The sequence below is a fragment of the Kogia breviceps genome, chromosome 4 (assembly GCF_026419965.1).
Source record: "Kogia breviceps isolate mKogBre1 chromosome 4, mKogBre1 haplotype 1, whole genome shotgun sequence".
NCBI lineage: Eukaryota > Metazoa > Chordata > Mammalia > Artiodactyla > Physeteridae > Kogia > Kogia breviceps.
Genome location: NC_081313.1, coordinates 656,746 through 675,423, shown reverse-complemented (window position 1 = coordinate 675,423; position 18,678 = coordinate 656,746). Strand labels below are relative to the sequence as shown.

Here is an 18,678-nt window from a genome sequence, read left to right as displayed (position 1 = left end):
CTGTCCCTTTCAGCCGTCCTGGACCCGCACTGGCGGTAGCGAGGGTGGGCTTCTCTCCTCCACGGATCCACAGGCAGCAGACACACACGCTCAGCTTCCGGTCTGTTTGATGGCAATTCAGTTACATTTTGTCTTTTAAACCGGAGTCTGGACTCAGGCTGAAGTTGAGGCCTCACCGCCCTCCTGGTCGGCCAGCGAGCTCCGCCTGAGGGCGGTGTGGGCGGCGGCAGCGCTGGATGGGTCGGCTGGGACCAAAAGTCCCCTCATGTGGGGACCGGGGGCAGGAGCTCCGCACACAGAGGAAGGGACCGGGGTCGGGGCCAACATTTGGTGCCGAGGGGCAGGTGCCATGGGGCTGGGTTCACGACAACAGAATGTGGAACGTGGACTCGTCCGCGTGGGGCCACACCCGGCCGCTGGCCTCGGGGCCAACCAGGCCCGGCCTGCGTCTGCTCCTGAGATCCCCGGAGCCCTGAGACGTGGGATGCCTGCTCCTCCCTAAGCACACGGGGTGCAGCTCACGGAGACGCCCGCTACTCGGAAGCCCGGAGGGGTGTTTTAAGCAGCCACGAACACGGCGTCTAGAAAGGGGGAGGAGGAGATGGAGGCGGGGTGCATCCACAAAGAGCCAGCATCTCCACATAAGCCTCGGCCCACGAAGCCCCAGACAGAGGTGTGAAGTGAAGTGTCCCCATAGCATGAACCCAATTTTAGGCTTAGGGGTTTTTAAATTTTGCTTTTTTAGAGCAGTGAAGCGGGGAAAGTGTTACGCATAAAGCGGAGCTGAGCGTGCGTTAATTTTACTTCTACAAACGTATAAACGGCGACAGACATGCTCTCTCCAAGCACCGTGGGCCCGTCCCAGCTGAGGCCAGCTGTCTGCACTCGTGGCCACAGGCTGGCATAGGGGGACAGACCGATTCGACTGAAAACTCACTTTAAAACAAGGTGTGACATGTTACAAAATGCACGTATTTTTATTATGACTGGGGAATAAATCACAGGTCAACCACCAATTTGCTTTATCCTTAAAAACTGTGCCCAGGAGGCAAATAGAAAACCAGCTGCACAGATTCACAAGTTGCTCATCTCAGACGAAGCAGCGCCACATCCTGCCTCGGGGATCCGCCGGCTGAGGTTCCAGGACACCCAGACTTCCCACTCGCCTGCAGCCCTCTTCCCAACCTCCCAAAGGGAATTGCGCTTTTCCGAAGCTGAAGCTGTGCCCGGCACTCAATGGTTTATGCCCGCCTCCTGTCCAGCTGTCCGTGTGTGTGTCTCGGGGGCGCCCACACTCCGCTGGCCCCGCCGGCCACGCTGTGTCCTTAGGATGCTGGTGGCACCGCCTGTGGCCCTGCCTGGCCGCCCCTCCTCCTGGCTTTCACCTCCGCCTTTCTGGACTCCAGCCGCTTCCCTGGTCCCCTGCGTGGCCACCCTTCTCCCGCGATCCGTGCTGGCCTTGCACACTGGAACTCGCCACCGCACACGTGGCCCCGAGCAGCAACCGCCCCCTGAGCCGGCCCTCCCGGGTTCAGGATGGACGAGCCACAGGAGCCACCAAGCCCCCGGCCACCCGGGGCCAGTGACAAGTCTCGCGCCGCCCGCCGCAGGGGAGGAGCACCCGCAGCGGGGCTCCGAGAGGAGGACACACAAGGCCATCCAAGCAGAGTCCCTTCGACCCCGTGGGCCTTGCTTTGGTGTCGTGACAGAGGCAGGGGCAGGCATCTAAGCGTGCGGCCGTGTTTCTGGTCACACGGGGCGGCGATGCCGCTGGCACAGGGCATTTCCTCGCCAAGGAGGAAGGAGGCCCCTCCGCGGGGCCCAGTACCGTCGGGGCCGTGAGGCCGGGGGTGGGGGTGGGGTGCTCGTGGCGCTGGACCGCCGGCACCGCGTAGGCCTCGCCCAGCAGCGCGGGTGGCAGCTCCTGCACTGCCTCGTGCTCCAGCACCGCGGGCTGGCCTGCTGCGGCCTTGAGCGGCGAATGGCCCTCCCGGCCCCTCTGCCGGCACCGCCTGTGGCCGTAGGGTGGGGGCAGGGACTGCGGGACATGGTGACCGTCCTGGGGCGGGGCCTGGGGCTGGGGGGCTGGCGGGTGGACGCTGAAGGCTCTCCCTGGCCTGCCCGCCGGAGGCCCCAGGCAGCCGCCCCGAGCCCCGCGGGGACCTCAAGAACGGCCTCTCCGGCCCCGTCGGCCGGGGCAGCAGGTCCAGGACCCGGGGCACGGGCTCAGCCGGCCCCGGGCAGCGGCGATGCCGCACGGTGGGCGCATCCGACTCCTGGGAGCGGGACCGGCCCTGCGGGTGCGCGGCCCTGGCTGGGGGCTCCCGCCTGGCCTGCGCCTCGGGGGGGCCCTGCAGACACGGCACCCGTGAGACCCCTTGCGGGGCCTGCGACATCCCACCCGGACCCGGTCCTGCCCGCACAGCTGAGTGGCCCGCTCTGGGGCTCGGGGCCCCCGCACCCTCAGGCCTGGCGCCAGGGGCCCGGCCTCCAGGACCCACCCGGTCCGAAAAGACTCATGGTTCTCGATTCCCGCCAGGTCCAGGTAGCGGTTCCTCCGCTCCATGTTCTCGTCCACGCGGTACGGCCCCCGCTCGGAGCAGGGCTGGGGCTCGGCGGTGGGTCCCCTAGTGGAGCGTGGCCGGGGGAGGGCTTGCTCCCTCGTGCTCTGAGCAGCACGCCCACCCACAAAGGGGGGTGCTAGGACAAGCAGGGGCCCACGGGGACCCCAGGACCACGGCCCCACCCGGTGTCCTCCGCTGTCTTTGCGTCACCTAGGACGCCGGCTAGGGCTCCGTGGCTGCTGCCCCAGCGAGTGGAGCCGTAGGGCACGGGAGCTGCTGGGCTGAGGGTCTGGAGGCCGAACCCCTGCGGCCCTTCAAGCCCCACGGCCTCTCCGATGACGCCGGAAGCGCCCAGCTCCAGCCCGGGTGCCGGTCACCCACCCGATGGCAGGGAGGGACCGGGGCTCCCTGGCCGCACCCAGGCCTTTGTGCCCAGGTGCCCATCCTGGCGGGCACCCCAAGGGGACAGTCCGAGGCCTGCGGGACGCAGGAGTGTGCCTGAGCTGCTCGCATCTGAAGGGGGCAGAGCTGGACGCCAGCCCCTCACCCGATGTGTGTGCACAGCCTCTCGTCGGCCACCCCGGGGTCCTCGGGGAGCTCCCCCTCCATCCTGCATCGAGTGGGCTCCCGGTCTGAAAGAGGCAGGTGGGCACTCGTTCGCTCACTCACTCATTTACGCACTCAGGCAGCCACGCACTCATCCCTTCATTGAACAAACAGCTTCGAGCCCGCGCCAGGCCCCGCTTTCCACGTTCAGGAAGCCCTAGAGATTTTGTCTGTGCTGGGGGGCACTGAACGGTAGACACAGTTAACCCCCCCGGCAGGGTGCGTGGGAGCTCTGGGGAGACGCAGGATGGGGGCAGGGGGTGCAGGTAGGCTTCCTGTAAGGAGGGTGGGCTGACGTTTAAAGCTCCTCGGAGCAGGGAGCTGCTGCAGCCCGGAAGCCCAGGCCCTCACCCTGGCCGGTGGGGGGACCGGCGGGGGGACCCTCCGGCTCAGGGCTGACGGGCAGCTTTACTCGGAGGGTCTTGCTGCTGCCTGAGGAGTGGTTGACCGAGGCATCGACAACCTCGTAGCTGGTGTGCGTCAGGCTGGACGTGTCCCGACGGCGGGTGTGGACTGACGTCGTGGACGCAGGCAGACCGGGGGGAGGACCGCCCAACCCACACTGCCTGCTGCCGCCTCCAGGCTGCCTGCCCGATTGATTCACTCGGCATCCCAGCAGAGCCCAGCTGAAGGAGACAGCTTATCTGAGACGCCTTTCCTCAGTCCTGTGAATGCACCACGCGACCTGAGCCAGCAGCCCTGCTGGAAGCAACGTCTTTCTGACCTTTTAAATTTCAAACCGAATCTATGCTCAAAAGACTTAACAATCAGATAAAGTATCAAATTTTGCTTTTAACTCAAACACACTTATTTCAGTCATCCTATGTGTCTGCTTCCTTTCAAGAGGCACTTTGCCCCTCCTGGACACACAAGCCAGCAGAACAGAGCGCCGGGGGCACCCCTGGGGCCCTCACCGCCCTGCGGAGGGGAGGGGCTGCCGGCCGGGCCAGAGACAGGCGTGCAGGGCTCTGCCAGGAGCCGCACAGACAGCAGCCCGGCACAGGAGGGGACGCGGACTCCAGCCGGCTCTGTCGGTGACCTGGGTCCTGCGGTGGCTCCCCTCCCGCCCCCCGCAAGCCTGTCCTATGAAGGGTGCCAGCCTCTCCTGCCACCCCGGAGGGGGCTCAGCCTGTCCCCACCGTGGAGAGCCGGGCATCGTTGTCTGCCTGCTGCCAGCGCCCTTCCAGGGACCGTCTGGCACAGACACAGCGTGTCGCCTCTCTGGTGGCCTTCCCACTGTGCTCGAAGCCGTACAGCGTGCATGTCCACTCCCGGCGGTTGTCCTCCTCCACCGAGACGTCACGCTGGAGCGCCTGCAGGGGGGCACAGGGGCAGGCAGACAGGGTCATCCTCATCCTTGCACCGGGACCCGACCCCCACCCTGCCCTCCAGGAAACGGACCCCGCCCCCCGGGCAGGCCGGGGAGGTGAGAGATCTGTACAGTCGACTCCTGGATCGTTTCCGTGGTGCTGGCACTGGTGCTGCGGAAGGCGCTGGAATTACTTGGGGCCACACTGGCCAGCTCTGGCCGAGTGCACGGCGACACCTCCACCCAGCAGAGCCTGCTGCGTGGAAGCTGCAGGGCACAGGGGCCCCATGTCAGCGCAATACGCGCCCCTCCCCCGGCGCCTGGCTGCCTGCAGGAGGGGGTTGGGCAAAGACCTACGTCCACGTTCAGGTGCCGCTTGCCGGGCCCAAGGGGGCCCTCGGCCTTCTCCGGTGGCAGTGCCGCTTCAGGGACGAGAGGGGTGGGACGGGCCCGTGTCCCAGGGCCTGGCCCGGGCACTGACACAGGACCGGGGAGGGGGTGTGGCCCCGGGGCCACCGAGTCATTGCTGGGCCCGTGACCCTCTCCAGACGGGTCTGAGCTGAGGGCCTGGGTTTCTGGAACACGCGGCATCAAGGGACCTGAGCGGAGGCCAGGGCGGCCCTGCCCGGGGTGAGCCTGCCTGCCTGGCTGCAGTGGCTTCGAAGCCCGGGGCAGGGAGAGGGCTGCCCCGCAGGCCCACAGGCAGGCGGCCCGGCCCGAGGGGCCTCCGGGAGGGTTGCTGCGCTCTCACTGTCTGGCTTCCCCTCCCCAGCGACACGGTCCTGTTTCCCAACAGCCCGCAACTCCAGAGCCTGGGAGGCTGCCTGTGTGCCGGGCAGCCCCTCCCCGATCTCCGGGCCCGACGGACAAGGAGCTCTCCAGTCTCCGGGCTCACTTACTCCCCAGGACAGGAGCCGGGCATGTCTGGGAGACACGCAGCTGCCAGGAGACACCCGGGGCCCGAGCTCCTGACCAGGGCTCGCGGAGCCCCTCCGAAGGCAGCCCTGCCGGTCAGCCTCCCCGCCCACGCAACGCGGAGGATGCTCACCCGGTACCTGACCCTCGGGCAAGCCTGGCGGTCACATCACGCTCCACAGGTGGACCCGCTCCACGGCAGATGCACGCGTGTGGCAGCGACTAGGGCGGTCGTGCGTCACACGCAGACCATTCTGGACAGCCTTACACTAACGCGGTGCATCACACCCACAGGTGACCCGTGGATTCACCGAAACGCCCGTGTGCGGAACCTGTCCTCCCGCCCACGGGCTCGCGGGACTCCAGGGACGTGGACGGGCAGAGGCCCTGAGATTTGCCTTTTGCTTCTCCAACCCCCAGACCGAAGTCCATGTCGTCTGCTCCGCGGAGGAGGCCACGTGAGATGTGTTTCTAAGCACATCTAAGAACAATTTGCTTTTAAGACCGGGGAACCCGGCTTGCACCTGCAAACGGCCGCCGGTGGGGACCCGCGACCAGCCAGGGCTGGCCTGGGTGCGGCGGGATAGGTCGCGGAGCGTGGGGCGTGGGCGGTCCCCATCACCAGGGTGCCCTGGGGGCAGGTGCCTGGGGTGCGGTGTGGCGTCAGTGAGGTCTGGAGAGCAGGACTTACCCTCTAGGGGACACGGGTCGTCCGGAAAGGTCCTTCCTTGGGGTCCCCGCCAGGCAGCTCCTGCAGGGAGAAAAGACAGGGCAGACGGTGTACACCCCAGCATGAGCTCGGGGTGCCGGAACCGGACCCCACCTCCTGGGGCGTCACGAGTGCTTGGTCTAGAAATACCAACCTCTCCACACTCACTAAGCCTCAGAGTTTTGAAAGTAAAACACACGCACATCCCTGGATGTTGTCTGGTTCCATGAGAAGCATCTCCAGGACAGGACATGGCGCCAGCGAGAGTGCCAGGGCTTCAACAGGAGCCTGCACGAGGGCCGTGGCCTTTGCCGGAGGGCGCAGCCGGAGTGAGAACAAAGCTCCGGCCTGGCCTCCGCTGCAAGAGGTGGCACAGGCCAGAGCCCTGGGCTGCGGACAGGAGAGGCCGCCTACCCTCTCTGCTCCAGGCCCGTCACAGCCGGGCAAGAGCCCGAGCGACCCGGCCCCGAGACACCCACGAACCCCGGCCTGCACGCAGCATCTCCCGTCACAGCCAGGCAAGAGACCGAGCGACCCGGCCCCGAGACATCCACGAAGCCAGGCCCGCACGCAGCATCTCCCGTCACAGCCGGGCAAGAGCCCGAGCGACCCAGCCCCGAGACACCCACGAACCCCGGGGCCGGGGCTGCAGGCGGACGGCATCTCCTCCAGGGCGGCCGGGCCGAGGGCACAGACAGAAGCCCCGAGGCTTCCAGGGCCGATCCCAAGACCAGTTACGGAAAAATGGAACAAGACTTCCAACGTATCCCAAGGGTGTTTCAGCCAGGAAACCGCAGAACAGTTCACGTGGCCCGTGGAGACAGCCCACCAAAGTCAGAACACAGGGATGGGGAGAAGGGGCGACATGGCCAGGGCAGCTGCCTCGGATCCTGGCTCCATCCAGTGTCCCAGGGGCGGGTCACGTGGTGCCGCCCCCAGGAGCCGGGCGTTTCCCCAGGTGACTCTCGGGCAGACGGACGTCTCTGTCCCCCACGTTTCCGTTCTGACTCCGAAGCCACAGAGCTGTGGAGAGCCCGGCCAAGGACGCAACGTTCAGACGTGTGTGTGGACACGGCCCCCCAGGCTGCTTGGCTACATGGCCCTCTTGGGCCCCGAGGCTCTACGACACCTCCTGACGCAGCATCTCCAGGTCACTTGGGGCCCCTCATCTCTCCCAAGGGCTCAGGCCCAGGCCGGAGTCAACTCGGCAGGAGGCCCAGCGGTGTCGCCCCGCCAGGCCGCCTGACTCCCCACAAGCTCGGGGTCCCACAGGGGACGGTGGAGGGTTCCGACCGCCGCCCCTCGGGCTGCGGGCAGTGGCCGGGGACCAGCCCCAACCTGTCCACAGACCGGCCCGACGGCACCTCCACGTGGTGGTGCTGTTGGGTCAGACGGCCCCTGCGTCGCCTCGTCACGCAGACGGACTGGGGGTCGGAAGCGTCGTCACCACGTCGGTGCCTCGGAGGGCGCCGGCCGGGAGGGACCACGTGCGGGACCAACTGGGCGACAGGGAGGTGGGGCCGCAGCCTGAGCACGAGCCCCCGTGCCCCGCGGGCAGCCTGGCGGCACCCTCGCCCCGGCCGGCGACTGCGGGAGCCCCTGCCAGCCCGAGGTGCCCCGGTCACCACCGGAGCAACAGAAGGCCCGGCCGGCTCGGCCCACGTGGCTGTGACGCCAGCCAGACCCAGTCCCTCGCGCCAGGCCCAGCAGCGCCCTCGGGATGGCCGTGTCCGTCGGCAGGAGGAGAGGGGACACAGGCCATCCTCAGAGACAGCTCCGCACCTCTCGCTTGTTCTTTCCAAGAGCAGACAGATCGAAACAAAGACCACGGAAAATACCGAGAATGCTTTCACCCGGATTTTCAAACTGGTTATTAGAAGGAGGCCTTGATGACAAACACACCCTAAGATACCTGGGTCCACGGGGACGAGGGGAGAAACGCACACCTCCCGCTCTGGGCACACGCTGCCCTGGGTTCAGTGAGGACCGGCCCACATGTCCCGCTCTGCGTGCGGAAGGGAACCCCCCAGGCCTTGGGGGCTCCCCAGGAACGCGGGCGCAGCAGGGCGGGGCCGAGGGACAGAGCGCGGGTCCTCCGGGTGAGATCCCGGCTGTGCCGGGGGCCCCTACGCACGTGACGTCACGGAACCCGGCCTGGGGCTCTGACGGCCGTGGGCGCCACAGGAGCACCCGGACGGTGCGGGGACCGTCGCTGCCCAGACGGAGCCCCGAGGAAGATGCGGGGTGGAGCCCGTGTCGCCAGGCCCAGGAAGGAGGGGGACCCCTGCCGTCTGTCTCCAGAGCCCCTGCAGGTGCCCCTGGCATCTTCCTCTCTCCTAATCCCCTGCCCTAACCTCCTCCACGTCACACCCTTCAGAATAAGGCTACTTCCGTAGTTCTCTCAGCACGCCAGGTGGGCAGTGAACGTGTTTTAACAAAAAATAAAGACACCCTATTATGAAGACGCCGCGCCCTCCACCACCCAGCCTGCTGGCATCGAAAGCGCCCGCTTCGCCTATAGCTCCGAGCGCCCTTGGGGCCCTGTGAACGTCCTGTACACGCAGGGCCCAGGCTCACAAGGTCCTCTCCCGCCCAAAGACAGGGCTGAGCTCTCTCCTGGGTGGACGTTAAGATAACTTCCCGTCACTTCTAAAATCCTGATTTTTGGTTAAATTTTTCTCTGTAAAACCAAAATAAGCCGTGAAGCTGAGGCCCCAGGCATTTGTGGGGAGCGGCGGTAGCTCCCGGACCAGGTGCCCGAGGCTTGCAGGTCAGCTGGCAACAGAGCACAGCATTTCTTGCTAGAAGAGCCAGTCTCGGGGTGGAACGGCTGAGGCCCCGAGACCCACTTCTGGGAAAGGGCCGGGGCCCCGCGGCTGGTGGAGCGGCTGGCCGGGAGGACTCGGCCGCCAGGAGCCGGAGCGACAGGCAGGCAGGAAGCCAGGGTTTCCACGTGGCTCGCCTGGCTCGGCTGAGAGCTCAAAGGAAAAACAAGACCCACCCAAGTCCTCTACGTGTGAGCTTAAAGCAGTCGCAAGTTCAAAACGTCAACCCATTTTTTTGTTTTAAAATAATTTGAGCACTTGCTTTTGGTGTATTGTGTTGGTTACAGACAAGATGATACGTGCTTCGGGCTGGGGGAGGGTCTGCGCAGAGCCTTGGTTGGACCCTGAGATGTTCCCCTACAATCACAAACACCATAAGGGCACAACGGGCCAGGACGGCACCTGATCAGCAACGGATACGACAGCCCGTCATGACCTCCTTCCCTAATATAGCCGGACGTTCAGAGCGTTTGAAACAACGTTCATCCACGTACACCCCAATGGTAGAACACGCAGCGTTTGAGATCTGGGTCAACGACAACCTCTGTGATGCAGAGCCATCAAGGGAAAGAAAGACCTGCAGGGAAAGTAACCGTGTTGCTCCGTGACCGCTGGTTTCAAACCCGTCCTGGTTCCACAGAAATGCCCTTCGATCTTCACTGCTTTGGCTCAATAGGAGGCCAAGAGCTTTAACTGCAACGTATAAACCTCCCGCAGGGCTGCTGACCAGACGTGCGGCCACTCCCTGCAGGGTGACCTCCTAAGTGGCCCGAAAACCGGGGCCCTCAAGCACGACCGGGGTGCAAACAGACGCCCCATTTCTGATGCCCCCGCTCCAGGGCCCTGCTTCCGCCACAGCGCCTTCGCCAGGGCCGTCCAGCCCCACCCCTCCTGGGATGCCCGTCCCGTGCTGGCGTGCACCCCCCTTGCTCTGAGCCCCGGCTGCAGACCCTCCCCAGCATCAACCTCCCCCCTCGCTCCCCTTTGCCCCCCGCAGAGGAGCCCGGGCTCCTGCATACAGAACCCTCCAACCTCACCTCGCTTTCCGGCCTGGCCCCCACCTTCCCGCTTCCCCGCCTGAGCAGATGGTCCCGGCACCAACCACCTCCTGACCCTCCTGGTGACGGGCTCCATCCCCATGCAGCCCCGGGACTCCCGTATCAGCTCTGTGATCGACGTGGGGCCTGAGCTCCTGCCGACGCCCTGGGGCCCCCAGCAGGGGCAGCTCCGCCCTCGCTCCCGCAGCACCTGCGTTCACCCTCCGGCATCCGCCGGGCCCTCCTTTCGCCAGGCGCTCTGCTGGCCCCCTGGGACGGCACCAGGGCCCACGCGTCCTGATGCTTTATCCTCCCTGTGCTTTGGATGTCAACGTCGGCGGCCGCGGCCTTCGCCGCAGGGTCCCCGTGGTCCCATCGTGCCGCTCTCACCCACAGGGGCTCTCGGGGGAGCCCACCAGGCCCGTGGGCCCCAGCCCCCAGAGGCCACGTACCCTGCTGTGCCTCTGTCCTGAGCTCAGACTCCCGAGGACGTCTGCTCCACGAGCCATGGCACAAAACGGAATTCCTGGTCCTTCCCGGCAAGCGGCCCTTGGCCTGGCCAGGTCCCACTGAAAGGCCCAGGGCGGCCCATCTGCGCAGGTGAGGCCTACAGGCACAGAGGTGTTGCGACATACCACCTAAAAGCTCAGACCCTGGCCCCCCATGAAAAGCCAAGAGGTCTAGCTGCACATTCCCACAGACAGGGTGCCCCCTCCGTCCATCAGAGCTGTCGGCGCTGGGCCGTCCACGTCTCGTGCGAGCCTGGCTGAGGGGCAGGAGGCGGGCTCCTGTGTAAGGCCACGTAGATGTGGGGATGTCTGGGTGATTGAAAAGAAGAAACCTTTGGTGACGTAAACGATCACCTCCCGAACACCGTCCGCTTTCCAAATGTCGACATTCACATATTCCTTCAAAATGCAGTGCCTCCGCGGCCTTAGGAAACACGGTCCCGGGTTTTGGGGGCCGCCCGTTTCCCTTGGAAGCCCCACACTCTTGACGGAGCAGAGGCTCTCCACCCCCGACCCCCGGGAAGATCCCTGAGGGAGACTCCTGCGGCCGGAGTTTCTGCTCTTCCCGTGGAGCCGCGAACCGGGCAGAGCGTGTGAAAACATGGCCTTTATAAACCTGCGTCCTCATCGGCCTGTTAAAGGGTCTGGTTAGAAACTGCTCTTGACAGACACGCGGGGCATCCTGGAAGGGCCTCATGGCCCGCTGCAAACTCGAGACCCCAGGGGGGCCTCCTGGTAGACCCTGCAGCCCAGCTCCGGCCCGGCCACCCCTTCCTGTGGCCGCCCGCTTGCACGGGAACCTGCTTCCCCGCGGAGCCGGCCGTGAGGGGTGCCCGGCGTCCGCCGGGCTGCTGGGCTTCTGAACCCGGGGCCGCCCGGGTCCTGGCGCGGCCGCGGGTCTGTGGCGAGGCCTCGGCGGCTGGCACGCCTCGGGGCGGGCGGGGACTCGCATCCCAGCCTTCCGCCACCGCCCACCCCCTCCACCCACCCACCCTGCACCCGATGCTGCCGGGAAAACTCAACGCCCTTGCAGGCAGCAGTCCTTGGGGTTAGTTCAGGCCTTGTTCTGCTCCACGAAGGGCAGGCGTCTCCTCTTTTCCAAACATATAACCCTGCACTGTGTTTCCTTCAAAAATCCAGGTTGATTCAACCCAGACTCTTCACCGGGGCTTAGCGCGGGCATCGAGCTTCAACAAACAGGAGCTGTCAAGGGTCACAGGGCCTGGAGGACAGTGTGTCAGTGCCCTGGGGCGGCCGTAACAAATGGCCACCAGCTGGCTGGCTTAAAACAAAGAAATGTATCTGTTCCCGGTTCTGAGGCCAGAAGTCAGAAACCACGGTGTGGCAGGGAGCTCCCCCGGAGGCCCCAGAGAGGGTCCCTCCCGCCTCTCCCAGCTCCCGGGGGCCCCAGCGTCTCTGGGTTGGCGGCCGCGTCCCGCCAACCTCTGCCCTGTGGCCACGCGGCCACTCCTGGGTGCATCTTCCATTCTGGGTCAGCCCCCCCGCCCCCCTCCTTCCTCTTACAGAGGTACCCCTGGTGGCAGTTTGGGCTACGGGGACCACCTCCCATCTCTAGATCCTGCGTTTACTGACATCTGCAGAGACCCGTTTTCCATATACGGTAACAGTCGTGGGCTCTGAGATGAGAAGAGCCCAGCACCGTCCGGAAGCCGAGAGGCGGCGGAGAATCCCGGACCAGCCGCCGGCCGCGTGCCTTGGCTTTCCTCCCAGTGACGCGAGGCCGGGGCACAGAGAGACTGCCCCCACACACGCTGACCACGGGGCCTCTCCTGAAACGGGGACAGACGGGAGGCACAGTGGCCAGAAACCCAGCTGCGACCAGCCCCTCCCCCGGCCTCAGGGGTGGGGAGACCACAGCCCCGCTCCAAAGCCGGGGTCACGGCGCAAACCGTGAGGACAGACCGGGAGCCGCGTCTGCTCCCACGGTGGGTTCTTTAGACTCCGAGGGGGCCCTGGGCCTGAGTTTCCGAGAACTAGCTTTCCCCAGACGACGGAAAACTAGCTCTTGTGTTGAGTCCAATTTCTTTTCTGTGGAGGATCCGAGGACACGTTGCTGCCTGCAGAACCCAGAGGGTCCCCCTGGGAGGGCTGGGCTGCATGCACCCACCCCCAGAACTGCCCTGGTCCCCACCGCTTATCTTGGAACAGCAAGAATATGGGGTAACCCACTCAGAGGAGTTTGCAGCCCCCTTGCAGCTCAGGAGCTAAAGCCCATAGAGCATCTCGGGGTCTGGAAATACAGCCCCATGGGATGTAAGTTCAAGGCCGCTTCTGAGAGCCTGGACTGGGTGAATTCCGGAGTCCCGAGATGAGACGTCTGCAGGTGGGGGTAGGAGGGGGGCCCAGGGTGGATAGGAGTCCAAGCAGGGGGAAGAGAAGAACACAGGAAGTCAGAGGGAGGAGAGATGGGGGAGGGGAGGGGAAAGGGGGAGGGGAGGGGAAAGGGGGAGGGGAGGGGAAAGGGGGAGGGGCTCCCCTGGGGGGGGCACCGGGAGGGGTGTGGGAGGAGGAGGACCTAGCAGGCCACCTGGGGGCATCCTCCAGAGCGAATGGCTCCTGGGAGAACAGCTCCCGCAGGAGAGGGTGGCCTCAATGCCAGGAGGACGCTCGGGCTCCGGGGCTTGCGAGGCCCACGCGTTCCCGCCTGTTCGGAAGCCAGACGGATCGCTCCCGCCGCGCCCATCACCCCAGCGAACCTCTCCGGGGACGCAGAGCACCTCCCTAGCCATACCACCTGGCGGTCCCACGGGCTCCCCACCCCGGCCCCGGCTCACACCAGGCCCCCTCGTGGGCTGTCGGCCCTCGTGGCATGTCGCTCGGTCCAGCGGGTTCCTGATCATCAGAGACAGAGCCTGGCCTTACCTCCCCGCCCTGGGCAGGTGAAGCAGGTGGCTGCGAGGCGGCGCGTGGGGAGGGCCCTGGGGACGGCTGGAAGGGGCCGTCAGAACCACACTGATCTCGGCTCTGCGGGCAGCACTGCCAGGGAACTGGCCCCCCAGAAGCCTCGGGGACAGCCGCCCCCGCCCTGGACGGCAGCTCCACCCGTGCTTAACCCCGCAAACGACGGCCCCGGGTGCTGGGCGGCCCGCTGGGGACCGGGACGGGGAGCCGGTCGTGGCAGAGGGTGGAGATGCGGGGCCGGAGCAAGCGTCACAGGGGCCGGGGGCTCGCGGGGCTCAGGGAGGAGGCCGGGGGGCAGCGCCGGGGTCCTCAGCGGACGCGCCCGGAGGGCTTGTGCTACTCCAGTGACCAAGGTGACCGAGGCTACTTCGGGGCAGTTTGGGAGGAGCCTGGGGCGGGGCAAGGGGCGGGGGTGATGTGACATCTAGGCAAGGGCGACCTGGGCCAAGTGGGGGGACCAGAGAGGAAGCTGGGCTCCTGCTCGGGGCTGTCGGGACACACGTGAGAGTGGTGGGTCAATGTCGCGTGCCAACGTGTCCCCAGGGCAGGGGCTTCTCAGGAGACCAGCATCCCAAGGGCGGTGCCAACGTCCACCACTGTCCTGCCCCGGGGCACAGCCTCTGCCCGCCTCTGGCCCTGCCACGGCTGACCCCATCCACCACCCGGGCCCTGAGGTCGGGGTGCCGGCCGCAGCCTCGGCGGGTCCACGTCCCAGAGTCCTTGCCACCCACATGAGGATGCCAGAGCACGGGCGAGGCAGGCACACGCCCTGCCCTCACGCCCTCCCTGGGCACCCGGTGGGGGCGGGTGCCACGTGCATGGCGTCTGGCCCGTCCGCGTGCCCTCAGCGCCTACCGGTCGTCAGATGCCATTGGCTGCAGGCCCGCAAACGACCCCAACCTCCCGACCCCGGGGACAGCCAGGTGGGCACGGTGGCCCCCCTTCCCCACCGGGAGGCCCGCCTGCAGACAGCACCCACCCAGGTTTCCAGGTGAGGAAGCCACAAACGTTAGCCACTCACCCTGGACACACTCAGAGCAGCTGGCTCCCTCCCGGGGTCCTCAGGCCGCCAGTCTGCCCCGCCCCCTCCAGGCATTTCCCACAAAGCGGCCTTGTGGTTCCAGGGTCCCCTGCCCAGCGGCTCCCCAGAGGTGGATCAGTCAGGACCACCTGGCTCATCCGTAGGCCAAGTGGGGTCCAGGGAGGCCATCTGCAGTTCTGGAAGCTTGGGCAGGGTGAGGGACACTGACACCGCCCGACCTTGGCGGAGATTCCCTGCCGATCTGTGAGGTCTGGGCCCTCAGGCCTGTGGCTGGTGCCCCCAAATCCAGAGGAGCCCCCCGGCTTGCGTGTGCACCTGTGCCGGCCTCACACACGGCCGGGCCACATCCAAGGGCAGAAACAGGGCCCTGGGTGGGCAGTGGGCCCCTGAGAGAAAGCCAAGCCCCCCTGGCTGGTCCTGGAGTGGTGCCCAGACGCCCCACACAGGCCAGGACTCCACAGATCACGGGTCATGGAAGACCAGGTCAGCCTGTGGAGCTGCGCGGTGGCTACAGCGCCACCACCTGTCCACCCAGGCCACTCCTTCCACGCGGCTGCGGCCCGACAGCTGAGGAGGAGCCCTGGTATCCACAGGACAGGACACGGCCCCTTAACGTGTGGTTTACGCTGCAAACCACGGCTCCGCGGTGACTGGGGACGACGGCGGGGGACAGGGGGGCATCCAGAAGCCACGGGGCGCCTCCCACGCCTCTGGAGCCGCTGGGATTCCCTTTCTCGGGCTTACTCAATAGAAATCTGTGCTTGAGTCACAACCAAGTTTCAGTTGTTAGTGGTGATTCTCGTCTTCCGGACTCTTCCCGCCCCGCAGGGAGCACGGAGAAATCAGACGGGCAGATGGCGAGTGAGCGCCTGCCCGGGAGGGGCCGCCGCGTTCCCACAGCGTCTCGCCCTGACCTCCGCCAGCCCCGCCCTTGGAACAGCACGGTCAAGCGCTGACGCTGTGACCTGTGACCGCCGTCCCTCCTCCTGACTGTAACGCACGTGCAGCCTCAGGCACCCCCTGCTGCGTCCTCTGTGCCGCTCTTGCCGGTGTCCCACGTCACCGGCCGGCACCTGCACACCCCCAGGCCCCTGGGGGCCCTGGGCAAAGAAGCGAGGCAGCGTCTCTCAGAATCAACGAGGAGGAGGACCGCTCTAGATCGTGAAGCGGGCATCTACCTGCCCGAAAACACTAGTAGTTATCACAGACCTTATTAGACGTGCGCTAAGTAGGCACCAGGAGCCAGCATGGCTCACTAATTAGTGGACAAAATCAACCTCATTTCCTTTACTTTGGGGGGGGGGTGAGTGAGGGCAGGTGAGAGTTAGGTGGTGGACATGCACTTAATTTCCACGAGGTCATTTGGGACAGTTCTCGTGGCAACACGGCGCACCAGGATTGACCCGCGTGGAAGCACAGGAGAGTGGCCTTCAGAAAGGGAGGACGTGTCCCCTCGCTGACCCCAGTCAAGTGTCCTGGGGGCACTGCACAGTCAGGCTGGCCTTCCTTGGGACACCGCCTGGGAGGGCAGGGATGGTGACGGGGCTCTGGACACCACACAGGGGAAGGACCGGAAACAGGAGGAACGTAGGACGTGACACCCCAATGTCCCCCGACAGAGCAACTTCCGGGCAGAGGCAGGAGTGCAGGTGGCCGGCGAGGGGGGTCAGCGGTGCGGCAGCGACACCTGAGCACCTGGGCCGGGGGGTCTAAACTCCCACCATGGCTCACAGCCCCGTGGCCAAATGAGGAAAAGATGGGAGACGACGAGAAAAGGTAAAATGTATTACATTTAAAGGCCCACCCCTTATTCTGAGATTTGTTTCTTCCTACGTCGTGGTGTCACGAAATGAGGCTGTCGCAGTCCATTCAGGCTGCGGCAACCACACAGCACAGACCAGTGGCTTATAAACAACAGAAATTCATTGCTTACGGTCCTGGAGGCTGGGCGTCCAAGACCGAGGGGCCTTCCGCCTGTAACGCTGCGTGGTGCTCTGGGGCTCTCATATGCGCACTGCTCCCATCGTGAGGACTCTGCCCTCAGGGCCTAATCACCTCCGCAAAGGCCATCCTCTGAATCTATCCCACGGGGGTTAGGTTTCAACACATGAATTTGGAGGGGGCGGGGACACAAACATTCAGACCACAGCTGAGAACAAAATAACAAGGGAACAACCCAAGCCAAACCCCACACTGTTCTTTCAAGAGCGTCCCAAGAGCATGAAATCCTTTGGCCTAAGAAACCATCATAACCTGGCGCTATAACCCGCCGCCACAGCGGAAGCGTTTGGCTTTCCATCTCCGTAGCCCGCAGCCCGGGACGAACAGCGCCTGTGTGTGGTGTTCGTACAGACCTGCTGTTCTGTATTGTCCATGTCCTGAGCTAACGACGGCCCCGCCCGAGAGCCCCAAGGCCCACCGTGCCCACGCCCAGGAGAATGCCCCCAGACGGGTGGCTGGCAGCACAGGGTTAGCCGGTGGACATGCCCTTGACCGCTCCGGATTACCTGCCGCCTCCTACACACAGGAGGACCAAGCAGGAAGGAAACACCATCCCGTTATCAACACCCACCTGCCCAGGCAACCAAAATCAGCCCAAAGGAGGGACAGAGACCAGCTGGGGCGGCCCCCTGGTACCCAGGAGCACATGTCCGTGCCACCTTACTATGATGTACCCAGCAAATACTGTAAAATGGAGTTCCTACCTTCACAGGTATGGGATGAAAACTTCACTCCCAGAAAGCAGGGATCATAACTCTAGTGTGTGTTTGATCTCAGGGCGTACCTGGGCCCCTTCTCAGGACGAGGCCACGCAAGTGTTCACAAATACACCCAGAACTTTTCACTTATCGACCGGCCAGGAAAATGTCTTTCCAAAAGGAGAGTTGATGCGCCCGTGAGCTGCTGCACTGTCTGCGGGGGACTCTGAGGGGGGCAAGCAGTGGTCGAGGAGGGGGTCTCAGTCGTCTGGCACGGCCACCTACCCGACTCCAGTCCTCACGAATGCCCGTGACCATCCGCCGGCCTCCTTCTCCGCCCTGGCGAACGTGTGCAGTCTGCTTTGCCCAAGGCCCGTCTGGTGCCCCAGGCCTCGATGGAACACCTTCCAAATCCACTCTCAGGGGCACTGGGTCCTGAGTGGCACCCCTGCAGCCCCTGACACCACCTGCAGCCCAGGTGGCCCTGGCTGTCCCTCTGAGGCCTGGCCTTCCCGTGAGCATCTCCGCAGGCCGGCAGTCACCCACACGGCAGATGGCCAGCACGGTGGCCTTTAACTCTGGCCACCACTGCTGTGCGGAACACTGATGCTAAAGCAGGTCATTCCCCAGCCCCGCCCCCACTCCTCCCGCCTGGGAGAGTGAGGCCTCGCGCCCCCTCCCCCCTCCCCCCTCCCCCAGAGGGCGGGGCCGTCGGGCCCAGCCCGAGTCACTCTCGCTGGGCCGCCGGGGCCCTCGCCTTCTCTGTCCTGGGGTCCTGGATCCGGGTCAGAGGGCACAACTTTGCTACTCAGGTCCCCTGGCCCCAGCGGGGCGCCGGGCCCAGCACGCCTACCTGCTCGTCCCTCGTGCCGTGCTCCACGCAGCCCCGCCGCTCCGCCTCCTCCGTGCCTCTGCGGCCACCCAGGTACGCAGACACCACGAAGCTGTCCCCTGCGGCCCCGTGGGCGGACGCGCGGGAAACGGGGCACCGATGAGGGAAGGAGACGCCGGTAAGCCCGCGGGGAGCGGGGGCGGGGGCGGGCGGCGGCAGCTCCCTCTGAGCGCGCGCCCCCGTGCCCGGCCTTTAACCGCGGCCCCCGCAGCGCCCCTCGCGGCCGCCGCCCGCAGCGCCCCGGCCCCCGGGACTCCCGCCCGCCTCCCGCTGGGGCGGAGCCAAACCGGGGCGTAGGCGGGTGGCGCCAGCCGGCGACCAGGACCGGGGCAGGCGGCCTCTTATGGTGTCGAGGGTGCAGTGAATCCCGCGGTTCTGCGCGGGCCCTTTGGGGGACAGCTCCCCACCCCACCCTACCTCTCACCCCGCGTCCCCGCACCCCACATTTTAGAGGCGCCCGAGAGGCCCTTCCACTTGCAGAAGAGGACCCCGGGGCACCACCCGGGACTTTAGAGGCAACCGGCTTCCCTGTCTGGTGGTAGCCTGGGTCTTGGAGAGACGGTGGGGGGATCCGAGTGGACAGGAGGCCCCTGGGGAGGGTCCTTTGGAGGGACAGGAGGTAGAGGATGGGGTCTCTGGGAAAAGCCAA

The 18,678-nt window shown here is 65.6% G+C and overlaps 1 protein-coding gene across 1 annotated transcript; it reads right to left on the bottom strand.

Annotated features, from left to right (window-relative positions):
• Positions 1–951: 951 nt before the first annotated feature.
• NKD2 (NKD inhibitor of WNT signaling pathway 2) lies at positions 952–18,475 on the bottom strand. Its single transcript, XM_067031878.1, is given in 14 exon segments — positions 952–2,132; positions 2,134–2,351; positions 2,498–2,627; positions 3,112–3,196; positions 3,522–3,683; positions 4,378–4,551; positions 4,590–4,639; positions 4,707–4,798; positions 4,800–4,818; positions 4,820–4,901; positions 6,086–6,109; positions 6,112–6,145; positions 17,991–18,219; positions 18,447–18,475. Coding segments are annotated over 14 exon segments (1,929 nt in total). The 3' UTR covers positions 952–1,531.
• Between the last annotated feature and the right edge of the window lie 203 nt (positions 18,476–18,678).